General features: G+C 41.3%; 1 protein-coding gene across 8 annotated transcripts in view; it reads right to left on the bottom strand.

The window, feature by feature from the left end:
* ULK4 (unc-51 like kinase 4) overlaps positions 1 to 27,805 on the bottom strand; it is a 512,654-nt gene that overhangs the window by 142,649 nt on the left and 342,200 nt on the right. For 7 of the 8 annotated variants that reach the window (XM_029242047.1, XM_029242045.1, XM_029242049.1 and 4 more), the window contains one exon: positions 18,817 to 18,915. The exons of the other annotated variant lie outside the window; for it this stretch is intronic. In XM_029242047.1, the coding sequence (XP_029097880.1) occupies positions 18,817 to 18,915 (99 nt within the window). The remainder of the gene's footprint in view (positions 1 to 18,816; positions 18,916 to 27,805) is intronic. 8 annotated transcript variants of the gene reach the window in all.

Here is a 27,805-nt window from a genome sequence, read left to right as displayed (position 1 = left end):
GAAAATTATAAGACACTGATGAAAGAAATTAAAGATGATACAAATAGATGGAGAGATATACCATGTTCTTGGATTGGAAGAATCAACACTGTGAAAATGACTCTACTACCCAAAGCAATCTACAGATTCAATGCAATCCCTATCAAACTACCACTGGCATTTTTCACAGAACTAGAACAAAACATTTCACAATTTGTATGGAAACACAAAAGACCCCGAATAGCCAAAGCAATCTTGACAACGAAAAATGGAGCTGGAGGAATCAGGCTCCCTGACTTCAGATCATACTACAAAGCTACAGTAATCAAGACAGTATGGTACTGGCAGAAAAACAGAAATATAGACCAATGTAACACGATAGAAAGCCCAGAGATAAACCCACGCACATATGGTCACCTTATCTTTGATAAAGGAGGCAGGAATGTACAGTGGAGAAAGGACAGCCTCTTCAATAAGTGGTGCTGGGAAAACTGGACAGGTACATGTAAAAGTATGAGATTAGAATACTCCCTAACACCATACACAAAAATAAGCTCAAAATGGATTAAAGACCTAAATGTAAGGACAGAAACTACCAAACTCTTAGAGGAAAACATAGGCAGAACACTCTATGACATAAATCACAGCAAGATCCTTTTTGACCCACCTCCTAGAGAAATGGAAATAAAAGCAAAAATAAACAAATGGGACCTAATGAAACTTCAAAGCTTTTGCACAGCAAAGGAAACCATAAACAAGACAACCCTCAGAATGGGAGAAAATATTTGCAAATGAAGCAGCTGACAAAGGATTAATTTCCAAAATTTATAAGCAGCTCATGCAGCTCAATATCAAAAAAACAAACAACCTAATCCAAAAATGGGCAGAAGACCTAAATAGACATTTCTCCAAAGAAGAAATACAGATTGCCAACAAACACATGAAAGAATGCTCAACATCATTAATCATTAGAGAAATGCAAATCAAAACTACAATGAGATATCATCTCACACCAGTCAGAATGGCCATCATCAAAAAATCTAGAAACAATAAATGCTGGAGAGGGTGTGGAGAAAAGGGAACTCTTGCACTGCTGGTGGGAATGTGAATTGGTACAGCCACTATGGAGAACAGTATGGAGGTTCCTTAAAAAACTACAAACAGAACTACCATATGACCCAGCAATCCCACTACTGGGCATACCCTGAGAAAACCATAATTCAAAAAGAGTCATGTACCAAACTGTTCATTGCAGCTCTATTTACAATAGACAGGAGATGGAAACAACCTAAGTGTCCATCATCAGATGAATGGATAAAGGAGATGTGGCACATATATACAGTGGAATACTGCTCAGCCATAAAAAGAAACAAAATATGAGCTATTTGTAATGAGGTGGATAGACCTAGAGTCTGTCATACAGAGTGAAGTAAGTCAGAAAGAGAAAGACAAATACCGTATGCTAAAACATATATATGGAATTTAAGGAAAAAAAAATGTCATGAAGAACCTAGGGGTAAGACAGGAATAAAGACACAGACCTACTAGAGAATGGACTTGAGGATATGGGGAGGGGGAAGGGTAAGCTGTGACAAAGCGCGAGAGACGCATGGACACATATACACTACCAAATGTAAGGTAGATAGCTAGTGGGAAGCAGTTGCATAGCACAGGGAGATCAGCTTGGTGCTTTGTGACGGCCTGGAGGGATGGGATAGGGAGGGTGGGAGGGAGGGAGACGCAAGAGGGAAGAGATATGGGAACATATGTATATATATAACTGATTCACTTTGTTATAAAGCAGAAACTAACACACCACTGTAAAGCAATTATACTCTAATAAAGGTGTTAAAAAATTATGCTATCTTGTGTTTAAGGAGAAAAAAACAAAAAAAATTAAAAAAATAAAAAGAATGAGATCATTTTTTTAACATCTTTATTGTAGTATAATTGCTGGTACTATTTTTAGAAATGGAAGCTAAAACAATACAAGAGAAAAACAATGATACAAACACACGTGACTGTAAGCAAAGTAAAAAGAGGTAGTTCCTGGTTCGGGGAGGGGAGACTTTAGTTTTACTTCTATCATTTCTATATTGCTTGGGGTTGTTTTAATGGGCTGATGGCATATTTTGTAATTCAAATATTTGAAGTAAAGCTGTCTTCCCTACCCCAAAAATTTTAAAATGGGGAAATTTCCTGGGTACCCTCTGTAATGACCCTCACAAACTGTCAAGAGGTAAACGCAAGACTCACTATAACGAACGATAATGGCTGGAGAAGATGTGAAGGGCTAAGGCTGCATTTAACAGTTCCTGCAACAGACCATCATGATTTCTTATGACTGCCAAATAATGAACAAAGAAACTCGAATGTTTTACTTTTTGGTTATAAGATTCAAAAATGTGGACTTCCCTGGTGGCACGGTGGTTAAGAATCCCCCTGCCAATGCAGGGCACACGGGTTCGAGCCCTGGTCTGGGAAGATCCCACATGCCACGGAGCAACTAAGCCCAAGAGCCACAGCTACTGAAGCCCATGTGCCTAGAGCCCGTGCTCCGCAACATGAGAAGCCACCGCAATGAGAAGCCCGCGCACCGCACAATGAAGAGTAGCCCCTGCTCGCCACAACCAGCGAAAGCCCGCGCACAGCAACGAAGACCCAACTCAGCCAAAAATAAATAAATAAATAATAATAATAAAAAAGAGATTCAAAAATGTATTACAGAATTACATGGATTAGAATTCTGCAAAAATTACTGTTTACTGAATCCAGGATATCAAAAAACACCTGGAGTTCTCTTTATGCTAAAATAATCCCTTTCTGAAAAGCTCATATCTAAATAATACAGGTTTGAGGTAGAGAATATACCCCAAAGGAAAATGTATAGGAGATAATATATTTATCCCTAAAAAGGGTTTTTATTTCCATTAAACGAATGGATATTTTATAGTAAAGTTACCAGGCTAATAAAATTAAAAAAACACTTCCTCACAGTAAAAAGCTTATCAAACCAGGCAATTTTTTTACAATTGGGAGAAGAAAATTCTCTGCATAAAATGGTTAATTATAGTTATGGCTTTATTATCTAGACATTAAGCACAAATTCCATACGGTAAAGTCTCAGCTTTACAAACTAATGGTTCACTTATTCAAAGAAACTGATCCAGGATTAAAATAAAAGTGAGACTGTTTGTCTGAAGTTTTATACTGTGGGACTTTGTTGCCCCCAAAGCAGCTTTACTGGGAGGCTCTGCCCCTTGCACCTTCGTGATCTGTGCGACACTGCAGGGCACACTCACTGGAGATGAAGTGGCAGTTAGTTAGGGCAGCTTATTTGAGAGTTAGAATGAAATTGTTGGAAATACCCCTGGGTACATTATTTCAGCACATTAATGAGGCTATTCACAAAGAGTTTATTACAATAAGAGAGATGTTTATTAGATCCGTAATAAGATTACAGAACATGCTGTATGGGAAGGACCTCTGGGAGCTATAGGCAGGATAATTTTGCGGGCATTAAACAAAACAAGAAAGCCAAACACCATTATCAAAACTGCTAACTTCACTGTACCACAGTTATGGGTAAATATCCACATTATTTTTCTGCTTCAAAAATGATGCACTGGCATGCTTTCTGAATTTACATGAAATCAAAGGGCTTTTTTTCAGGGTGGCAAAAATAAAACAAATTCAGGGTGTTTACTGCTCATCTTAAATATGGTCTGAAGGCACCTGGGAATTGCATTTTGAGGTTGTAGCCGTAGGGGTTTTTGCATCGCATGTTATTGTACTACTGAGTAATAAAGATAATGCCGCCACCAGTATGGATACAACAGAGAGAGAAAAGCACACTGGTGGTGGGGGTTACTATGTGCCAAGTGCCGTGCCAACAGTTCTTCACACACTGTTCCTTTAGTCTTCCCAACAACCCCGTGTGGTGTTAAAATTTTCTCCTTTTTTTTGACATGGAAATGGAGACTTACTAACTTGCCCAAGGTCCTTCGTCTGGGCAACCAATGAAGCCAACACAACCGTAATTAAATTAACTGGTGTTCAGAGGTGACCCAACGCCATCATGGAAATGCCACTGTGCCTTGCCAAACAGCCTCACGTGGACTGTCAAATCAATCAGATATCATCGTTTTGTCTCCCCTTTTTAAAGATGTAACCATTTCTCTTTTTGTTGCTGTTATCTATAAATGCAGAGCTCCGCGTTATTAGGCTATCATCCCTGCTGAAGACAAGTAACAGCAGTTTCCACAGTTTAAAAATCTAGCACACACCGTACGAGGCCGGGATATTTAAAGACCAGCATTGACAAAGTAAAACGCAATCAGTATGACCTTAAACTAGACATAAAATACCTATATACAATACATACACACACACACACACAAATATATATATCAAGTTATCTGTTATCCATCAACACCTCACAATTTTAAATGGAATTTTCTTCATCACCTCACATGTCTTGAGCGTGACTGTTTCTCTCTGATTAACCAATGGAGAAAAGGTGTCTTTCCACAGAGGAAACCAGCTGAAAATGCTACTTTCTCTGGAGGATCACATAATGTAAAAGCAAGGCTCTTCTGTGTAACCCCTGGCAGGATATATCAGAATAGCTCTCCTACCTGGAGGCTACTACTCACTTCCTTTTCTATGCTATAAAAGAATCACTATGGTTTCATCCCCTTCAGTTTTATTAGGAAAGCATCCAATTAGGCCAAAGAGATGCTATTTTCATAGGACATGTTTTCCTATTATCTCTTAGGACACAAACTGCTCCCAATTATTTAATGATTGTGGCACAAAGAATAAATATAATTATATTCAAAGAAATGGTATTTTCATAAGATATGCAGGTGCTACTCCCACTTATCTAATAATTATATGGCAAAGGATACAAAACAAAAATCTTAATAGTACTTGATGTTTGAAATCTTTTACAAATACACCACCATGTAGATGTCCACCCTTCTCCTTACAACAAAATAATCCTGACTAAATCAAATATCTAAAAGTAGAAAACAAACAAACATGAAAGTACTAAAAGAAAATACAGGTGAATATATTTATAGTCTTGGAATGAGAAGGCCTTTTAAAAGATGACATAAAATGCAAAAGTCATAAAGAAAAACACTGATGGGCTTCCCTGGTGGCGCAGTGGTTGAGAGTCCGCCTGCCGATGCAGGGGACACGGGTTCGTGCCCCGGTCCGGGAAGATCCCACATGCCGCGGAGCGGCTGGGCCCGTGAGCCATGGCCGCTGAGCCTGCGCATCCGGAGCCTGTGCTCCGCAACGGGAGAGGCCACAACAGTGAGAGGCCCAAGTACCACCAAAAAAAAAAAAGAAAAACACTGATAATGTTGACTACTGAATGAAAACTACCTTTATAGCTAAAGTACCAATAAAAATTAGAAATACAAAGAGAAAATAAAAAAGTATATTTGTTATGACAAAATTATAAACTTCTTAATATACAAAGAAAACTAAATAGAAAACTAAAAAAACTAAATAGAAGATAAGTGAGCAAAGATTACACTAAAGCAATTTATAGGAAAAGACACACAAACGGCTAACAAACCCACAAAAGATGCTAAGTTACATTTAAAATGAAATAAATACAAAACACCAAAGACATAAAAAATTCCATCTATAAGAAAAGCAAATGATGTAATTTCATAAAACTCAGTATCAGCAAGGCTGTGGGGAAACAGGCAGTCTCTCTTTTAGTGAGAATGAAAACTGGTTCTCCACCTTTTAGGGACAGCAATTTGGTAATATATATCAAAATTTAAAATTTACAACCCTTTCACCTAGTATATTAGACAGGATTCTCCAGAGAAAGAGCCAACAGGAGATATATAATTATGCAGAAAGAGATGTATTATGAAGGACTGGCTCCCATGGTTATGGAAGCTGAGAAGTTCCATGATTTGCCATCCATGAGCTCGAAGTTCAGGAAAGCTGATGGTATAGTTCTTCTCCAAACCTAAAGGCCCTGAAAACCAAGGGAGCCAATGGTGTAAATCCTAGTCTGAGTCTAAACACCCAAGATCCAAGAGTTCTAACATATGATGGCAGCAGATGTAAGTCCCAGCTCAAGTGCAGAGCAAATTCACCTTCCTCTGTCTGCTTTACTGAGTCTACTGTTCAAATGCTAGTCTCTTTCAGAAACACCTTCGCAGGCACACCCAGAAACTACGTGTCACTATAAGCATTAAAAACAAACAAACAAATGAAAACTCAGAAGGGAGCTGTTCTACCCATACATCAGGATTACCGTCTCATGTTTCATTTGCACTTTCTGGCATCATGTATGTGAGGTTCCAGCATAAAAACATAATACATTATTCTATTATTATTTTATATTTTGGTACTTTATATTTTCCCAGTGTTAATGCTCAAAATGTTTTGAACTGATTTTTAAACAATAACTAGTACAGGAAAGAAGAGGTTAGTTATTAAATATTCAATTTATTTTTCTCTCAGTGATGAATTAAGAGAAACTGATCACAAAGTTACACATTGAATTTTCTGTATTTGCAGTGTTTCTGCATGATGGATTTTGTAATTATCTTGGCCTCCACATTCCAAACAGCTTTGAGGTTTCATTTACGTGAAATGTGAATTTCCTGTTTTTGCCTCAAGTGTACCTTTAATTATGTGCTAAACCACACTTATAAAAAAAGTTGTGAGTTGAAAATTTAACCCTTCCATTCACACTGACAAAAAGAAAGCCAGGAGAAGCTTAACCAAACAGTTTATACGCAAATCTACTTCTCTGTAAAATGAGTGTTTGTCTACTGAATTTGAAAGTGTATAGTCCAAAAGGCATGCTCTTGATGGTAGAATGATGACAGGAAATGAATTCTGCATGACAAGGCTTTAGTGATGTCATACTGTTGTTCCCGAAGATGGCTCAATTCCAAGGACAGACAGAAACTATGGAAACCTGACTACTAATGACCCTAGGGAATCGAATGAAAATAAAAATAAAAATACCTATTAGAAGGTACACACGTAGGCTTAGAATCCACACAAGGATACACCAATTTCTAAGAAGTATGCTAATGAGTTCAACTCAGTCAAGGTTGATGATTCTCAATTTGTTTCACCAGATCATGCAGACATGGCCCCAAATAAGTCTAAAATTGCTAAGATTCTATGTGAGAATAAGTCCTAACTTTGAACTAAATATGAATACAATTATCTTTTGGCCCAAGTGATACTTAAAAGTAGGAACATGGAACTGCATGTAACCAAGATTCCTTGAGAATTTTTTTCTGAAAAATACTACACCTTTTCTGATACTGATACTAGGTAGTTTTCATTATCTCTGGAGTGAATTTTAAAATGACAGAGACTGAAGGGACCAGCAGAGCTCTTCTGGTCCAACTACTGACCTGTAGGCAAGACATGGTCATTTTAACTCCCTGGTGAACCTTTCAGATAAATTGGATGAAAAAGGTGCTTTTTACACACTGTGTCAATTGGCTGTGCTGGGTCACTGGATAAGAACATGTTAGGGTCCATCTGCCCAAAATGGTCTGCTTGGGAAGGGGGACCAGGTAGTCATGCTCTTTGACAGTAATTAGAAAGGAGACCCAGGGGCTGCTGCTAGTGACATGCCTACTCAGGAAGGGCATCAAGAATGGAATATTACTCTGCCATAAAAAGGAATGAAATAGGGCTTCCTTTGTGGCACAGTGGTTAAGAATCCGCCTGCCAATGCAGGGGACACGGGTTCGAGCCCTGGTCCGGGAAGATCCCACATGCTGTGGAGCAACTAAGCCCAAGCACCACAACTACTGAGCCTGCGCTCTAGAGCCCACAAGCCACAACTACTGAACCCGCGTGTCACAACTACTGAAGCCTGCGTGCCTAGAGCCCCTGCTCTGCAACAAGAGTAGCCACCACAATGAGAAACCTGTGCACCTCAACGAAGAGTAGCCCCCGCTCGCCGCAACTAGAGAAAGCCCACGCACAGCAACGAAGACCCAACACAGCCAAAAATAAATAAATAAAATAAATTTTTTTTAAAAAGGAATGAAATAATGCCATTTGCAGCAACATGGATGGACCTAGAGATTGTCATACTAAGTGAAGTAAGCCAGACAGAGGAAGACTAACATTATATGCTATCGCTTAAATGTGGAATCTTAAAAGAAACGATACAAATGAACTTATTTACGAAACAGAAATAGACCCACAGACATAGAAAGCAAACTTACAGTTACCAAAGGGGAGAGGGGGCGGTGGGGTGGTATAAATTAGGAGTCTGGGATTAACATATGCACAGTAGCATATATAAAATAGGTAAACAACAAGGACTTACTGTATAGCACAGGGAACTATACTCAATATTTTGTAACAACCCATAAAGGAAAAGAATCTGATAAAAGTATATATCTGAATCACTGTGCTGTACACCTGAAGCTAACACAACATTGTAAATTAACTATGATTCACTTTTTAAAAAATAGGAAAAAAAATAAAAGAATATTTTTTAAAAAAGAATTACGATTAGCAAATCATCACAATGAATGTAGATCAAAAAAATTTCATTTGCCTTTTTCTAAAAGAAATCATTATTCTTATCATTTCATGGGTGTAGCACAGGTGCCCAGACATGGAACTTCCTGAGCCTAAAGTAGAAGAACAACATTTTAAAATTCAACATAAACTTTTATGCTCTACTGAGACATACCTAGCTGCTCATTTTGGAGGACCAAAATATAGTTTAGTATAGCATCACAGAGCGAATTTATTGCCACAGGAAATCCAACCAAATCGTTCTTCGTCTCCATTGAACAGAACAGTATGTTGACCCTTACTGGCAGAATTAAAGAGTGAATGCTGTTGTAGCAGCTACTGTGAGAAACTTAAGAGTTGCAGAGCTGGTGAATATTTATGAAGTTTTCCTACTGTGCTGGCCACTGGCAGAGATAGTGGGAGAGATACATGCTTCTGAATCATTCAAGAAGCATGGAGTACCCGTCAGATCTGACTCTGAGAATTCAAATCCTAAATTTAGAAAAAAAAAACAAAACACCTCACTGTTTACTAAAAATAAGGTGTATTAGGAAAAACGTTCAAGATTCTGAAGCTAGAATTACAGTCCAGATACAACTCTCCATCTGATGGACAGAATGTCAGATATCTCTAGAGAGGAAAGAGCTGGCACTAAGCTGCTTCCTTGCTTTGCTTCCATGCCTTACCTACTATACTCAGGGAAAAGCAAGAAGACCCCTTGGTCCCCACTGATGCAGGGTGAGAGCTGCCTCTGAGGCCAGCTTCTGGCCACTCTTGAGTGAAGAATGTTTCCAAGGCTGAGGCTGAATGTCACCTGTCCTGTGCCCTCTCAGGAGGATCCTTGCCCCACCTCATTACACTAAACCTTTCTGTTTTATGACTCACACCCTAAATCAAAATTTTAATAAAAAATTGTCGAGAAATATCCTGTTAAGTCCTTGGTATAAATCACTCTACCCTCACTTCTTTTTGTGCCCTTTATACACACATACAAACAGCATGATATAAATCAGCTCGTATTACAATTTTGTAACTAGGTTTCGGCACTTGTTATATCTCATTCGTGCACCCCACAATTATTTACTGAGAGCTTGTGACGGCCAACCACTTTGAAAGGGTGGGTAGTAAGGCTGGGAACTAAACAGACAAGTGACTTTCAGTCAAGATAGTGTGTGACTTCAAATTTTGCACTACTACCTCCATAATAACTACAAGAAGAAAAAAATTTATACGATACAAATATCTTTGTGGACCAGAAACGAAACAAACACACTGAAGCTTGAGGTTCAAAAGCTGTTAGAAGTATCTATACCAACTAGGATCTCCAATACAATTGGGGCCACACCCCATGTGGAGCTAGGACAAAAGTCAGGCACAGAGTGTGAAATGGAGGTTGGGGTTCCTGTCCACAAAAAGAAGCTGAAGAAGCTGTTCCAGCCTTGGGGCTTCGGATAATAAATGAAGCTGCTCTACTGTTGAAAAGAGCAGCAACAGAACCTGTGCCAAATCCCCTGCAGGCTCGATGTCTGGATTTGTAATAAATCCAGTATCATCATGATATTGGAATTTGGGGACCCAGAGCAGAATCAAGGTAACCATAATATCACTAGATAGCAAGGGGCTGGTGCAGAGAAAAGAAACAGCAGCATCACAAAATACAAATAACTTCCACTCTTAATGAGCCTGACTAGGAAGGAAGCCTAAAACAGAGAAAGACAACCACCAAACACAATGACTACCGGGTGAATTCATTCAGGAAGAAATGAAAATAATAGAGTAGCCTCAAAAGGACTTATTTTTAACAGTTTCCTTGAAGCATAACTGACATGCCAAAAAACGACACATATTTATAACATACAGCAATCAAGGTAACAAACATATCCACAAGCTTCAAAGGCATCTTTCCACCAATACCTCACTATTTTGATTATAGTAACTTCATAGTACATCTTGACATCAAGTAGTGTCAACCCTTCAACTTTGTTTTCTTCCAAAGTTGTCCTGGCTATACTAAGGTTCTTTGTATTTCATGAACATTTTAGAACAAATTAAACAATTCCTACAAAAAAAAATATCGTGCTGAAAAAATTCCCAGAAACACAAAAGCAACCAAGACTGAATCATGAAGAAGTAGAAAATGTGAATAGAACTGTCACTAGTAAGGAGATTGAATTAGTAATCAAAAATCTTCTGCAAGTACCTCTGCAGACCACAACAACACAGAGCCTAGGTGCTACCTCCTGGCGTGCACATGGGGCTGGCTCCTCAGCTACACGTCAAACACCAATTCTGCTGCCCGTGCTGGATGCCAAGTGAGATAATGTGATTTTTTAAAAAATAGTCTCCTATTTTCCTCTCTTTCATTTATTTATTTACTTATTAACATTTTTATTTATTTATTTATTTGGCTGCTTAGGGTCTTAGTTGCAGCACACGGGATCTTTATTGTGGCATTCGGGACCTTTCCTTGCAGTGTGCGGTGTGTGCGTTGCAGCACATGGGCTTCTCTCTAGTTGTGGCATGTGGGCTCAGTATTTGCGGCACGTGGGCTCCAGAGCGCATGGACTCAGCAGTCGCAGCGTGAGGGCTCTCTAGCTGTGCCGTGAAGGCTCCAGAGCGCGCAGGCTCAGTAGTTGCAACACATGGGCTCTCTAGTTGTGGCGTGCTCTCTAGAGTGCACAGGCTTAGTTGCGCCACGTCATGTGGGATCTTAGTTTCCCAACCAGGGGTGGAACCCACATCCCCTGGCGGATTCTTAACCACTGGACCAACAGGGAAGTCCCTATTTATTTATTAATTTTTTTGGCCACACCGTGCAGTTTGCGGGATATTAGTTCCCCAACCAGAATTGGAGGGCTTCACTGATGAATTCTGTTAAACATTTTAAGAAGAACTAATACTAATCCTTCTCAAATTTTTCCCAAAAATTGAAGAGAAGGGAACACCTAACTTGCTCTATGAGTCCAGCATCACCCTGATTCCAAACCCAGAAGACAGTGTAAAAAATAAAACTACAGATCAATATCCCTAATGACCACTGACGCAAAAATCTTAAAATTCTGGACAACCAAATTCAGCAGCATATTAAAAGTATTAAACACCATGAACAAGTGGGCTTTATTCCTGGAATGCAAGGATGGTTCAGTATATGAAAATCAATCAATATAATACACAACAACAGTACCCAAAGCAATCTACAGATTCGATGCAATCCCTCTCAAAATCCCAATAAAGTTTTCTGCAGAAATAGAAAACCCCATCCAAAAATCCATGTGTAATTTCAAGTCACCCCAAATAACCAAAACCATCTTGAAAAAGGACAATAAAGCTGGACTCCTTGATTTTAAAACTTACTCTACAATGATGAAACCGGAAGAGTGACATACAGACTAACTGAAGAGAACATAGATTCCAGAAATAAACCCACACATATATAGTCAAATGATTTTTGACAAGGGTGCCAAGACCGTTCAATGGGAAAGGATAGTCTTTTCGTCAAACGGTTCTGAGAAAACTGGATATCTACATTCAAAAGAATGAAGTTAGACCCTTACCTAACACCATGCATGAAAATAAACTCAAAGTGAATGAAAGACCTAAGTGTAAGACCTAAAACTATAAAATTCTTGGAAGAAACATAGGGCAAAATCTTCATGACACTGCATTTGGCAACGATCTCCTGGATATGACACAAAAGGCACCAGGCAACAAATGAGAAATTAGGCAAACTGGACTTTATGAAAATTTTCAAGAAGTGTGCATCAAAACACAACATCAACAAGGTAAAAAGGCAACCCACAGAATGGCATAAAGTATTTTAATATCATATATTTGATAATGCGTTAATTTTCAGATTACAGTTTCTAATACTCGACAGCAAGAAACCAAACAACCTAATTCAAACATGGGCAAAGAACGTGAATAGACATTTCTTCAAAGAAGATATCCAAATGATCAATAAGCACGTGAAAAGATGCCCAATATCACTAATAGTTAGAGAAAAACACATTAAAACTGCAATGAAGTACCACTTCTATGCTAAAAGAAATAAGCCAGTCACAAAATGACAAATAATATATGACTCCACATACATGAGGTACTTAGAATAGTCAAAATCACAGAGACAGAAAATATTGGGTTGGCCAAAAGTTTTGTTCATTTTTTTCCCGTAAGATGGCTCTAGCAGCATTTAGTTGTCTTTAACTTCATTGGAAACAATTTTGTTAGACTGTGTGTGACAGCTGTCATATCAGCGTGCATTTAAAAAAAGACTTACCAAAATTGGTGGATTTTTGTGTAGCCATTTTAATACTGAAGGTGGAAGAAAAAAGGGAACATTTTCGGTATATTATGCTTTATTACTTCAAGAAAGGTAAAAACACAACTGAAACGCAAAAAAAGATTTGTGCAGTGTATGGAGCAGGTGCTGTGACCGATCGAACATGTCAAAAGCGGTTTCTGAAGTTTCATGCTGGAGATTTCTCGCTGGCCGATGCTCCGCGGTCGGGTAGACCAGTTGAAATTGAGAGCGATCAAACTGAGACATTAACTGAGAACAATCAACGTTACACCATTCGGGAGATAGCCGACATACTCAAAATATCCAAATCAAGCGCTGAAAATCATTTGCACCAACTTGGTTATGTTCATCGCTTTGATGTTTGGGTTCCACATAAGTTAAGGGAAAAAAATCTTCTTGACTGTATTTCCACATACGATTCTCCATTGAAAGGTAATGAAAACGTTTTGTTTCTAAAACAAATTGTGATGGGTGATAAAAAGTGGATACTGCCCAATAACGTGGAATAGAAGAGACTGTGGGGCAAGTGAAATGAACCGTCACCAACCACACCAAAGGCTGGTCTTCATCCAAAGAAGGTGATGTGTATATGGTGGGATCAGAAGGGAGTCCTCTATTATGAGCTCCTTCCAGAAAACCAAACGATTAATTCCAGCAAGTACTGCTCCCAGTTAGACCAACTGAAAGCAGCACTCAATGAAAAGTGTCCAGAATTAGTCAACAGAAAACACATAAGCTTCCATCAGGGTAACGCAAGACCGCATGTTTCTATGATGACCAGGCAAAAACTGTTACAGCTTGCCTGGGAAGTTCTGATTCATCCGCCGTATATACAAGACACTGCACTTCGGATTTCCATTTATTTACGTCTTCACAAAATTCTCTTAATGGAAAAAATTTCCATTCCGTGGAAGACTGTAAAAGGCACCTGGAACAGTTCTTTGCTCAAAAAGATAAAAAGTTTTGGGAAGATGGAATTATGAAGTTGCCTGAAAAATGGCAGAAGGTAGTGGAACAAAAGGGTGAATACGTTGTTCAATAAAGTTCTTGGTGCAAATGAAAAATGTGTCTTTTATTTTTACTTAAAAACAGAAGGCACTTTTTGGCCAACCCAATAGGATGGTGGCTGTGTGGAGCGGGGAAGGGATAGTTACTGTCTAATGGGTATAGAGTTTCAGTTTTACAAGATGAAAAGCATTACAGAGGTGGATGGTGGTTATGACTGTACAACATTATGAATATATTCAATACTACTGAACTGAGCACTTAAAATTGATTAACGGGATAAATTTTACGTTATGTTTATTTCATCACAACAAAAAGAGAGAAAAAATTCAAACAGCCCTTCTTCCTTGGCCCAAATCATGTAGTTAGTTATTCCCTCCACAGGGCCCCAGGGAACCTAGAAGCATAGCAAAAGAATTTCTATATTGTACTGTGTGATAAATTGGCATGTTTGTGTACCCAATGGCTGTTCTTTGATCTTATGCATGATGCTTATGAAGGTATACTGAGGATCCTGTATATTATTATCTGCAGAGTATATGCTGGATCTCTGTAATTCAATAATTTTTTGTCAGGAGACTACAAGTTTACAGCCAAGAAGAAATGCCAGACACTTCACTAAAAGAAAAGTTATCCAGAGGATATTACAGGAGATCAACATAGGAGATGCTAGGCGAGGACTGCAATCCTACCCAGACTGCAGAGGGACAGCTTTCCGGTGGCCAAGAAAGGCATGGTTAATATGAAAAGTATAAGCCAGGATGAAGACTGGCATTTTTGGCATATAATAAGGAAAACCTTAAAACCAATTCTCTCTTATAAATTTGAAAATACTTATTTTAATAGGGGAAAAGGAAGCTGCAGTGTAATTTTTATAGCAATTAATTACCTAGTTACAAAATTCATCTGGGATACATATCCTGGGGCTTTGTATTTTCTTGAAAAAGAAAATATTTAGGGGCTTCCCTGGTGGCACAGTGGTGAAGAATCTGCCTGCCAATGCAGGGGACACAGTTCCGAGCCCCGCAGAACAACTAAGCCCATGTGCCACAATTACTGAGCCTGCGCTCTAGAGCCCGCGAGCCACAACTACTGAGCCCGTGCACCACAACTACTGAAGCCCGCACTCCTAGAGCCTGTGCTCTCCAACAAGAGAAGCCACTGCAATGAAAAGCCCGCACACCGCAATGAAGAGTAGCCCCTGCTCACCGCAACTAGAGAAAGCCCGCGTGCAGCAATGAAGACCCAACGCAGCCAAAAATAAATAAATAAAATAAATTTATTTTTAAAAAAAGAAAATATTTATGTCAAACAACTACCCTGCTTTGTCTTTTCTTCAGGAGACATAGTCAACTTGGTATATATTTTATTAGCCATATCTTACTCACACTACGGTTACCAATTGAGGGTTCAAAGAGCCCCTTGAAATTCTGTATTGTGTACAGAACTTTGCATATAGGTGAGTCTAGGCATTTTTCCCAGAGAGTTTAGAATCATCAGATTCTCTAAGTAGTTCACACTCAAGACAGACTGAGAGGACTTCCCCGGTGGCGCAGTGGTTAAGAATCCGCCTGCCAATGCAGGGGACATGGGTTCGAGCCCTGGTCTGGGAAGATCCTACATGCCGCGGAGCAACTAAGCCTGTGAGCCACAACTACTGAGCCTGAGCTCTAGAGACCACAAGCTACAACTACTGAAGCCCGCGCGACTAGAGCCCGGACTTCGCAACAAGAGAAGCCACCGCAACGAGAAGCCCACACACCGCAACGTAGAGTAGCCCCCGCTCACCGCAACTAGAGAAAGCCGGGGTGCAGCAACGAAGACCCAAAGCAGCCAAAAATAAATAAATTTATATAAAAAAAAAACAGACTGAGAATCCATCTTATACCCACAGTTCACTATGATTTTATAGTGTAAACATGGGTCGTAAATTATGGGTTGACAGGTTTCATGCTCCCTGAAGGATAAGTACGCTTACTTTCACAGGACCCTATCTGGAAAGAACCTCAAAAGCTAACAAGTTCACTCTCCTTCCTTTAGGTAAAATACCTCTACAATTACCCAAGTCCAGTGAAAACTAAAAGTCTGCTTATTTTTCCCTGTGGGAAAGCAATTCCAGCACCTCATTCTGTAACTTATCACATTTTTAACAACCACTGTAAAAATTTATCTTTGGTCTGTATGTGCTCCAGTTGAGGCCCTCAATAGCCTTATTACTATTTTTCTTCACTGTATACACAGCTGTAAATGTGTATTAATCTTTTCCAGAGAAGACATATTGTTTGTCGCAGGCCATTTTTAAACCTAATGACTCCAGTGGTAAATGTGTATGTACACAACACAGTTCACACACTTTAGGCAGACATTTGGCCAATGTACTAGAACCTAAGTGTGATCAAGTTACTAGTAACAGGAGTTCAGAGTCCCAAAGGCTGGGGAAAATATCTCAGAGGATACACTGCAGCAAGAAGGGGCTCTCCAGCTATTTCTGGCAGCTGTAGTGTAGGCCAGAAGTACGGGTGTCGTGGCATCTGGTGGAGGTCTGACCTTACCGGGGGCCCACAATATTGGGCCCCTCTGCAGCCCTCATCCTAGCCTGGCCTGTGATCACAGTTCCACTGCTCTCCCTAGTGGAGACTGTACATTCCAGGCTTTCCCGAGCACTGGCACCCCGACTCCCCCTACTTGCCTGCCTCTCTGGGTTCGTCTCCTGTGGTCCTCCCTACACAGACATCGGACCCTCCAGGCCTCCCACCACCAGCAGCGGCACCCTGCCACCCTCTGTGTGTCTGCCCGCTAGCTACGATTCACCGGCACTCTCAAGGGTTGCTTCCTGCTTCCCAGGGATTGTGGACGAGCTCTGGCCTGGGCAACCCAGCAAATTTGCCCACTGTCCTGTGGGCTGTAGTCACACCTTCTCCAGTGAGGTCTGACCCACAGCCTTGGGGAAGAGGTATCCCCTTTCAAGTTTGTCCTTCCTGAGGTACTCTCCCTCTCCCTCAGCTTTCGGATACCCTACAGAGTTCTTTTGAAATCTTACATTTACTCGTCAATTATAGCTTAATAATTCTTTGTACTGAAATTCTTTTATTTAAATCACTATGTGGTTGGGACCCAGACTGACGCAATCACAATGTCTTTGTGCTCATCGATAATATTTGCTAACAGTGTATTTTTATTGTTTTTATTTTTCCTTCTAGTTAAAGTATATTATGGTTAAACAATGTGGTCTACACAATTCCTACTTATTGGAATTTATTGATATGCTTTTAACCTAACGCATGGTGAACTTTTTAAAGTATTTCCAGAAAAGTGAAAAGAAGGTACAGTCTCTATTTTCAGGGTAGAGAGACAGATATACTTCTATTAGATTAATCTTACTAAAGTTTTCATATCCTCTATACCAGGGGTCAACAAACTTTTTCCGTAAAGAGCCAGATAGTAAACAACACAGGCCTGTGGGCTACGGAGTCCCTGTTGTAACGCCTCAACTCTACCGTCAAGATGCAAAAGCAGCCATAGACAATTGTTTGTGTGGCTGTATTCAATAAAACTTTACTTACAAAAAGAGGCAGTGGGCCAGAGTTAGTCCACATGCCTTAGTTTGCCAACCCCTGCTCTACATCATCATTTTCATCCACTTGAGTCGTCAAGCAATGAGAAAGACAGGTTAAATCTCTTGATATTACTGTACTTTGTTTTCCCTATATGTTTTGGTCTTTCCCTGTATGTTTTGGTCCTTCTCTGTTTTTATAGTTCCATGCTCTGATATTTGACACAAAAAGGTTCATAGTTATTGTATCTTCCTGTGGACTTTACTCCTTACCATTGTAGAGTCCTTCTCTTTGTCCTGATAAAGGTTTTTTGTTTTGCATTAAACCTTACGTCTAATAGAGGAAAACACTTAGAAAGAAAATATACAATAAGACAATAAAATTAAGACCAAAGATAAGTTTAAGAATAAATCTAATTGGAATAAATTCAACTATTAAAGCAAATCTCAGAATGTGGCAAACACCAAAACCCTGTCTATAAGATACATATGTGAAATAGAGTATCCTAGAAGTTTACCTGAAATAGATTCTTCAACTGCCTTTAAGCTTTTTTTATTGTTTAAATCTTATATGCTATTAATATAAGTATTATCCTACATACCATATATTGCATCAGTTATATTTAATGGGGATGTTTTGAGTCTTTTATATGGCCTTAAAGAGTGCATGATTTGGTTAGTCTTTCCTCTGTTCATTGGAGCCCCATCTATGTCCTGCATATTTCCAAAATATACAAACAGCTCATACAACTCAATAACAAAAAAAACAAACAACCCAATCAAAAAATGGGCAGCAGACCTAAAAAGACATTTCTCCAAAGAAGACATATAGATAGCCAACAGGCACATGAAAAGATGCTCGACATGGCTAATTATCAGGGAAATGCACGTCAAAACTACAAAGAGGTTCAGTTGGTCCAAACTTCAAGTCTCCATTGGGTTCTTTTCACATACTCAGTAGTCTTGTGCAGTCTCATCTGTTTTCGTGTAATTTCACTTATTTCATTCTATTTCTATGGAGACTGTGGTGGATATGCTCTAGCTCTGTCTGCGCTTCTGCATTTCAGGGTAGTCCTGCATGCCAAGTAACCCTAAAATATCTTTTTGAAAGAGAACTGATGCCCGCAATGGATTTCTTCTTCCTTCTTGGAATTCATTTCTTGATTTTCCTTTTTTTTTTTTTTAACCTCACATCCATTAAGAAGAATTTGAGGCTCTGCCTTACTTAAATATCCACTTAAATGAATGATTAGCCTCCGCATATTAAAGTAGAAATTTAGTATTTCCAGGCTAAATAATCTTCTGAAACTTCTTTTGGTTCTAGTTTTGAAAGGAATCAAAAGAGCATAGCAACTCAAGACATCATGAAATTCAAATAAAATCACTTCACCCTCTGCAACGACCTGAGAGACACACAAGCAGGTGTGTGAGCTCTTACCAGCGGGATAAGCAGGCTGATAAGGTCTGTCAGAGGCTTGCCGAGCAGCAGCAGGTCTTCTGCGGCCTGAGTGTCCCCTCCAGAGCCGGACTTCTGTGCCTGAACAGGGGGAGGAGAGGGGAAGGGGGTCTTGGAGATTAGTCAGTTTGGCCGTAGGAGACAGGTCCACCCAGTCCCAACAGATGACGGCGCAGAGGAAGCATCTGACCTCAGGCCCCTGAAGAGAAGTTATGCTGGGTAATCATGTGACAGAGTACACACACTGCCACCAGCTGAGGCCACAGAGGCGGATCAGGGTGGACCACAGATAAAGCAATAACCAGGGCTGTCGTTGGAGGGATGATATTGATGTTCACACACTGCACGTAGTAAAGCACTTTATCTTCCCAACCATCCTGAGACGAGGTGCAGTTATCCCCATTTTTCAGGGGAGAAAACTAAAGTTCAGAGAGGTTGAGTAGTTTGTCTAAAGTCCCACAGACAATGGGTGACAAAGCTGGAGGATGAATCCAGGCTAAATGCCCCCAAATCACAGAAGCTCACCTCTTCTGGGCACTGTTATACATACACATTACATGATGCAGGCCAAATGCATTCTGCTGTGCCTTCCTTCTCTATATGCACACACCTGCTCAAATAACATCTAGAATATTGATCGAATGAACAGGCTTTGGACACTGCATGAAGAAGCTTCAGATACAGGTCTACATTGCTTAGGAAGTACACAATGGAAGTAAGAATTCAGAAATGAGTGGCTTTAACTTAAAGTGTGTCTTTCCCAGGAGTTTTATAGAACTGCCTCATTTCAGAGAAGATTTCTATCATAGAGATGAATAATTTTATACTGAGAGAAGGCACTGATTATTTATTGTATTTGCTATGGCACATACACATTTCATTCGCATACACCCTCTCTGTTTTTAATTTCACTCAGAACAAAACTACTTTTAGGTAATGACCTTTGCCAGAGCCTTTTTAAAGCAGGCTGCCCCGCCTTAGGTCACTAACATAGACTCTGGGGCCCCTCACATAAACGCCAAGATTCCTTCTGCCTTCAGGCGTATGGAGAGAATTTAAGTGGCGCGCTTTCCTTCGTTCAAAAGGAAAAAGAAAAAAAAAAAGGATGTTGTGGAAAATCAGACACCTGCCTTTTAACAGCTTGCACCTCTCTGCAGCCAAGGGGGACAACAATAATTGGTAGCTAGGAGTTTCCTCTCACCTCTCCCCTCCCCTATCCCTACCTCAACCCTTGGCCTCTATTAGAGAGGTGAAATTTCCTCCCAGAAAACAAACGCGTAGCACTACCCTAGGTCTGAACCTTTCTGAAGTTGGGCTGTTGATCCTGCCTTCTGAAGCACCATGTGAGGTGGAATATCGGCCTTTGCACATTAATATGTTATCCTTTAGAGTAGACCAACTGTCTCTTGGGAAAAATAAGGCAGTCTTGCAAACCAGCACCTAGGCAGGGAGGGGCATGGGGCCACTGCTTCCTTTCCAAACACACATAAGCAAGGAGACACGGCTACAAGCACAAGCACACACTGTGGGACTCTTCCCGCCAGGATATCCAGTGGGCCTCCAGACCTTCCAAGGTCTACAGTCATTTGTTATTGTCACCAAGAAACAACCTGACCCTGCCCGCCAGTATTCGGGTACCACCTCCTTATAAAGATGCCAAGCGTTCCAGAAAGGGAATGCTATAGCTTGCAGAAGAGGAAGGTGCACATCAGGAATGCATATGAAATTCAACTCTCCTCACAAAAATCCAGGCCCACAGCAGAAACTCTGTGCGCCAAGAGGATCACATGTGGGTAGCCGAGCAACGAATACAGGGGCCTGGCCAGCCTCTCTCAGGGTCTCTCCAGCTCCCCAACGGCACACTCTCCAGAGTCAGTCTCTCGATTCCCAGATACCTTATGTGTGCATTCTGCAAGGGGCTCTTTCCACAGCAAGAAAACGCACCTCTGCCGTGATGTTGCTACGGTCCTCCCTGTCCAGTCCTCTGCCTTTGCCTCTGTCCCACTGATCCCTTTCAGCAACTCACTGCCCCAGTCCTTGCTGGCTGGTAACCAACCCCACTCCTGGCCATCCATGGTTCTTGGCTCACCCAGCTGTTACAGCCTGGGCAAGAGGAGAGGGCAGCCTGAGTTGGGTGCTAGCAGTAGTGCTTGAGGCAAAATCTAAATTATTTGCTGACAAATTAAATGAGGAATATTAAAAAGGGAAATTTTAAGAATGACCCCCAGGTTTCTAGTTTGCACAGCAGGATGAGGGGGGCAGGGCTTGCTGGCAGGAGAATGGTTTGGGAGGTGAGTCCTGAGCTCCGCTTTAGACATGTTGAATTTGAGGGGACTGTGGGGCATTCTAGTGGTCACGTTTAGGAAGCTACTGAATATATTAAGTACGGATCTCAGACGAGAACTCTAGGTACAAATATAAATTTAATAGCTGTAAACATATAAAACACGGGCATGTCAACTTATGAGCCATATGTAATATTAAATGGCATTACAGCATTACCCAAAATGAGATAAGGGGATACAGCTAACTTCTTGGCACAAGAAGAAAGGCCAGGAAGAATATAACTCTATTACATCTACCACTGCTACATGAATCTAGTGCACAGGGGGCAGGTCCTCAACAGAGCTTTGTTACATGAACACAGAGGTACGGCACCTGTAGTGAACAAGAGTCAATTCCTCAGGCAGCTGCTGCCAATGTCCTAAGCAGGTTTAAGCACAACAGAGCACAACGTGCAATGGTGTGGCCTAGACAATTCAAGTCAACACTCGGTGTGCTCCCCAGACACCGTCACCCACACGCTTGCCATGCACAGATGATACGACTCAGTCCCCACTCTGTAGAACCCCACGGTTTCATTAAAAGAATGGCATGCTTTACGATGGAAAACAGTATGGAGGTTCCTCAAAAAACCAAAAACAGAGTTGCCATATGATCCAGCAATATCACTCCTGGGCACATATCCAGACAAAACTATAATTCCGAAAGATACATGCACCCCTATGCTCACAGCAGCACGACTTACAGTAGCTAAGACATGGAAACGGCCTAAATGTCCATCGACAGATGAATTGATAAAGAAGATATGGGGGCTTCCCTGGTGGTGCAGTGGTTGGGAGTCCGCCTGCCGATGCAGGGGACACGGGTTTGTGCCCCGGTCCGAGAAGATCCCACATGCCGCGGAGCGGCTGGGCCCGAGAACCATGGCCGCTGAGCCTGCGCATCCAGAGCCTGCGCTCCGCAACGGGAGAGGCCACAACAGTAAGAGGCCCGCATACCGCAAAAAAAAAAAAAAAAAAAAAAAAGAAGATATGGTACCTATACACGATGAAATACTACTCAGCCGTTAAAAAGAATGAAATAGTGCCATTTCCAGAAACATGGATGGATCTAGAGATGATCATACTATGCAAAGTAAGTCAGAAAGAGAAAGACAAATACCATATGATAGCACTTACATGTGGAATCTAAAACACAACACAAATGAACTTATCTATAAAACAGACACAAACATAGAGAACAGACTTGTGGTTGCCAAGCGGGGAGGAGTGGGGTGGGGGAGGGAAGATGGATTGGGAGTTTGGGATTAGCAGATGCAAACTATTATACATAGAAGGGATAAACAACAAGGTCCTACTGTATAGCATAGGGAACTATGTTCGATATAATGGAAAAGAATATGAAAAAGAGCACACATATGCATAACTGAGTCACTTTGCTGTACAGCAGAAATGAACACAACACTGTAAATCAACTATACTTCAATAAAATTTAAAAATAGAAGAAGAATGGCAAGTTTTCAAATAACTGCACTAAAGGCAGAGTGTGAAAACTGCCACAGTGGAGGAGGGAATAGAGGAGCTGGGGCCGGAGTAGGAAAAGGTGACACAAAGTCACCGTTTGGATGGTGGGGACGAGGTCTGCAGGGAATGACGTGGACAGCCGGTGTTTCAGGAGCTGGAATCACGTGAGGAAAGGCCGGGAGTGATAAGGCACCGGATCCACGTGGAAAATGCCAAGGTGACTGTTTGGCATGCGCATGGGCTACATGAGGGCTGGCGGACAAGGCTGGAAAACCACCCTGGGGCTGATCATACGAGGCCTTGACCGTCTTGCCAAGGAGTTAGAAAATGATATGTAGATAATGAGATGTCATCGAAGTTTTCAAGGGCAGGAGAGAAACGATGAGGACCACGGACTACAGCAGACAAACCTCACTTGCACTCAGCCACCAGACGGGGTAGCTCCTGGGGGACAACAATAAGGGCAAAGCCTGGAGGAGTCAAACTGGTAACTCCAAGGGATACTGAAATAGAGACTGTAGCCCCTACCCTGGCAGCCTTCACGTGAGTGTGAGATCAAAGACGACTCAGGGGCCACATTTCAGTCTTCCAGGCAATGCCGACACACCTGCAGACCAACAGCAGTTAAACCGTCCTACTACCAGAGTAATGTATCAAGCTGTCCCCCATCACTCCAGAAGTGAGAGACAAGGCCCAGACTGTGAAGTCAGGTGACCTGGATTTTAATATTGAATATTTTCTTTCCCTAGCCCCCAAACTTGGTAACATCCCCCGCCGCTGTTCACTCTGCAGGACCCTGTACCTCCCAGGGGTGAGGCATCTCAGTGTATTAAGATGATGATTTGCTCCACTATTTGGGTATTGGCCGTCATACCAAAATGAAGCTCCCTGACACCTAACACCCTTCTTCTCTTGATTCCTGCCAAAATCACAGGTGCCAAGCCCTAGGCTAGGCTCACAAATGCAAAATAAACCATAAATTTATATCTCGTAAGCCTGCTAGGAGTTAGTTCACTCCGTAAATACGAACTGAGTGCCCTCCCATGTGCCAGGACACAGAAATGAAGAAATCATGGCCCCCAGGAACCCTCTGTAAACAGAAACGGGAGGTGAGCACCTTTCTTCTTGTTGCTATTAATAATACAGCAACCATTTATAGCTTACCTTCCCTGGGCCAGGTATACTTAAGGCACATCATATTTACATATCTTGTATTCTCTCATTTAAGTCCCCTGCTGAGTAGTTAGCATGTCTACTTTACAGACAAGGAAACTGATACTCAGGTCAAGTAACGTGCCCAGCGCCTCACAGGTAAAAGTGACGTGGCTGGGGGCTTCCCTGGTGGCGCAGTGGTTCAGAGTCCGCCTGCTAATGCAGGGGACACGGGTTCGTGCCCCGGTCCGGGAAGATCCCACATGCCACAGAGCGGCTGGGCCCGTGAGCCATGGCCGCTGAGCCTCTGAGTCCCGCAACGGGAGAGGCCACAAAAGTGAGAGACCCATGTACCGAAAAAAAAAAAAAAAAAAAGTGACATGGCTGGGATTCAAATCCAAGGTGTTCCAGCCTGCAAGGCCCAGGTGCTCCCACCACACCAGTGAGTCCTGGGCATCTATTTGTCTCTGCTTCCACATCCTTCACACACAAACTCACAAGGTAGGTTGGGGATAGGGATCGGACTCCTAGCAGAGATTCTGACACCTCCCTCCCCTACTCCTCACCTTCCCAGTACACATTCCTGCATCATATCCCTCTCCTCCTTGAAAAAGAAAAGCACTTCATAAATCTAAGCACTATTATCATTTTAAACACTGGCAACACTCAGCTCTTCTACTTTCGAGAGGTTCCTGTTAAAAGCAGACATGAGCTTTGAATGCAGAAGAATCCCAGGTGTGCAGACAAATGGAAGAGGTGACTTGTGCTTTGGAAAGAACTTTCAGCTCAGTGTTCTAGAAGGATGTGTCGTTGGTGCCCACTCCATTTCTTTTCCCAACCTTTTCCCTAATTCAGTCTCAAGGACCCTACCTCTTTCAGACTGACACCAGGTACCATGTAGATCAAAGTCGGTCATCAAGGTCAAAAGCAATACTTGGCAGATATTAGAGGGAAAGATTTAGAAAGATGAGAGCAGTAAAATACAAAGTGGTGCTGAGGGCTTCCCTGGTGGCGCAGTGGTTGAGAGTCCACCTGCCGATGCAGGGGACACGGGTTCGTGCCCCGGTCCGGGAAGGTCCCACATGCCCCGGAGCGGCTGGGCCCGTGAGCCATGGCCGCTGAGCCTGCGCGTCCGGAGCCTGTGCTCCGCAACGGGAGAGGCCACAACAGTGAGAGGCCCGTGTAACGCAAACAAAAAAAAAAAAGTGGTGCTGAAAAAAATGAAAGAATAAAAAACAGTGATCTATTGGTACACTAACAAATTGAAAAAAAGAATTAGAAAATATTTTGTACTAAGGAGTTTCCTTTTAAACACCCTACCTGATCACTTGAAATAAAAGAGGATTTCTATGTTCTGGAATTTAAAGAATTTTTAGACTTCTGATCCTTTTTATCCACAACCTACACAATCTTTTTTTTTTTTTTTTTTTTTTTTTTTGCGGTACGCGGGCCTCTCACTGTTGTGGCCTCTCCCGTTGCGGAGCACAGGCTCCAGACGCGCAGGCCCAGCGGCCATGGCTCACGGGCCCAGCCGCTCCGCGGCGTGTGGGATCTTCCCGGACCGGGGCACGAACCCGTGTCCCCTGCATCGGCAGGCGGACTCTCAACCACTGCGCCACCAGGGAAGCCCCACAATCTTTTACAGATTGATTTCATCAAAGCATCTTGTGAGAGTAACTATCAACGACACCTTGAAGAATTACATAAAGCTACCACTGTGGAAACTGAAATAAGAAACAATGCTCTCGACAACTTAAAAGGACCAACTGTATAGCACAGGGCACTCTACTCAATACTCTGTAATGACCTACATGGGAAAAGAATCTAAAAAAGAGTGGACCTATGTGTATGTATAACTGATTCACTGTGCTGTATAGCAGAAACCAACACAACAATGTAAATCAACTATATTCCAATAAAAATTTTAAGAAAAAGAAACAATGCTCTCTGAAGAGACACTTATTAGAAAAGAGAGGGAAAACTAAGAGAAATCCATAATTCAGGATTCCGTAAGTACTTAGCCAAGCTTTACTGTTCATTTAGAATATGAGCAAATAAAAACAGCAACGTAGTCCAAAGGCAATTTTCATCTACTGGCTTTACAAGTTTGGGTTAAAACTTATTGACTGACTATCATCCTGGTTGAGGGGATCTTGGAATTATTTAGTAAAACACACAAGACAAGCTACATACTTCACCACCTTAACTGCGGGTAAAAGATAATGACGAATAACAGAGACTAAACCGGGGTCTAGAGATTCATTCTTGGGTCTGCTACTGTGACTCTTGGCAAGGTATCAGAACAGTCTGCTTTCAACATCAACTTCTGCATCTACCCAAGCCAGGATGCTACCATTGATACACATCTCTTGCAATTTTATTGGGATTCTAAATATAACAGTGAATTCATATTGGCTGTGTGCTATCCCATGATCTAAGTATCAGCTGACTTAATTCTTTAGAGAAAACATGAAAGGAGATAAGCATGTGGTGGTACCTAACACATAAAGTACTACTCAGTGAACTCACATGCCCTTCCTTCCTCAGAGCACGATGCCAGGTTACAGTCTGGGGCTACCTGACTTTTCTATAGCCACTAAATGATGGGTGGCCAAAAGATTCATTCAGCTTTTCCATAAGATGGCCCTAGTGGCACTTAGTTGTCTTTAACTTCATTTGAAACAATTTTGTTAGTGACAGCTGTCATATCAGCGTGCATTTAAAAAAAACTTATCAAAATTGATACGGGAGATAGCGCCGACATACTCAAAATATCCAAATCAAGCACTGAAAATCATTTGCACCAGCTTGGTTATGTTCGTCGCTTTGATGTTTGGGTTCCACATAAGTTAAGGGAAAAAAACCTTCCTGACCGTATTTCCGCATGTGATTCTCCACTGAAATGTAATGAAAACGTTTTGTTTTTAAAACAAATTGTGATGAGTGATAAAAACTGGATACTGCCCAATAACGTGGAATAGAAGAGACTGTGGGGCAAGTGAAATGAACCATCACCAACCACACCAAGGCTGGTCTTCTTCCAAAGAAGGTGATGTGTATATGGTGGGATCAGAAGGGAGTCCTCTATTATGAGCTCCTTCCAGAAAACCAAACGATTAATTCCAACAAGTACTGCCCTAATTAGGCCAACTGAAAGCAGCACTCAATGAAAAGTGTCCAGAATTAGTCAACAGAAAACACATAATCTTCCATCAGGATAACGCAAGACCGCATGTTTCTATGATGACCAGGCAAAAACTTACAGCTTGGGTGGGAACTTCTGATTCATCCGCCATATTTACCAGACACTGCACCTTTGGATTTCCATTTATTTAGGTCTTTACAAAATTCTCTTAATGGAAAAAATTTCCATTCCGTGGAAGACTGTAAAAGGCACCTGGGACAGTTATTTGCTCAAAAAGACAAAAAGTTTTGGGAAAATGGAATTATGAAGTTGCCTGAAAATGGCAGAAGGCAGTGGAACAAAAAAGGGTGAATATGTTGTTCAATAAAGTTCTTGGTGCAAATGAAAAATGTGTCTTTTTACTTAAAAACCAAAGGAACTTTTTGGCCAACCCAATACATCTCTAGCCCTCAAAACCATCTTGCAGGGGGCCTGATTCCTCCAGCTCAAAGCTACAATAATCAAGACAGTATGGTAGTGGCACAAAAACAGAAATATAGACCAATGGAACAGGAGAGAAAGCCCAGAGATAAACCCATGTACATATGGTCACCTTATCTTTGATAAAGGAGGCAAGAATATACAATGGAGAAAAGACAGCCTCTTCAATAAGTGTTACTGGGAAAACACGACAGCTACATGTAAAAGAATGAAATTAGAACACTTCCTAACACCACACACAAAAATAAACTCAAAATGGATTAAGGACCTAAATATAAGGCCAGATTCTATAAAACTCTTAGAGGAAAACATAGGAAAACTATGACATAAGTCACAGCAAGATCCTTTTTGACCCACCTCCTAGAGAAATGGAAATAAAAACAAAAAT

Source organism: Monodon monoceros, unplaced genomic scaffold (genome assembly GCF_005190385.1).
Source record: "Monodon monoceros isolate NGI ecotype Baffin Bay Population unplaced genomic scaffold, NGI_Narwhal_1 Super_Scaffold_3, whole genome shotgun sequence".
NCBI classification, from domain to species: Eukaryota; Metazoa; Chordata; class Mammalia; order Artiodactyla; family Monodontidae; genus Monodon; species Monodon monoceros.
Note: the sequence above shows the minus strand (reverse complement) of the source record. Positions and strands in the feature narration are given on the sequence as shown.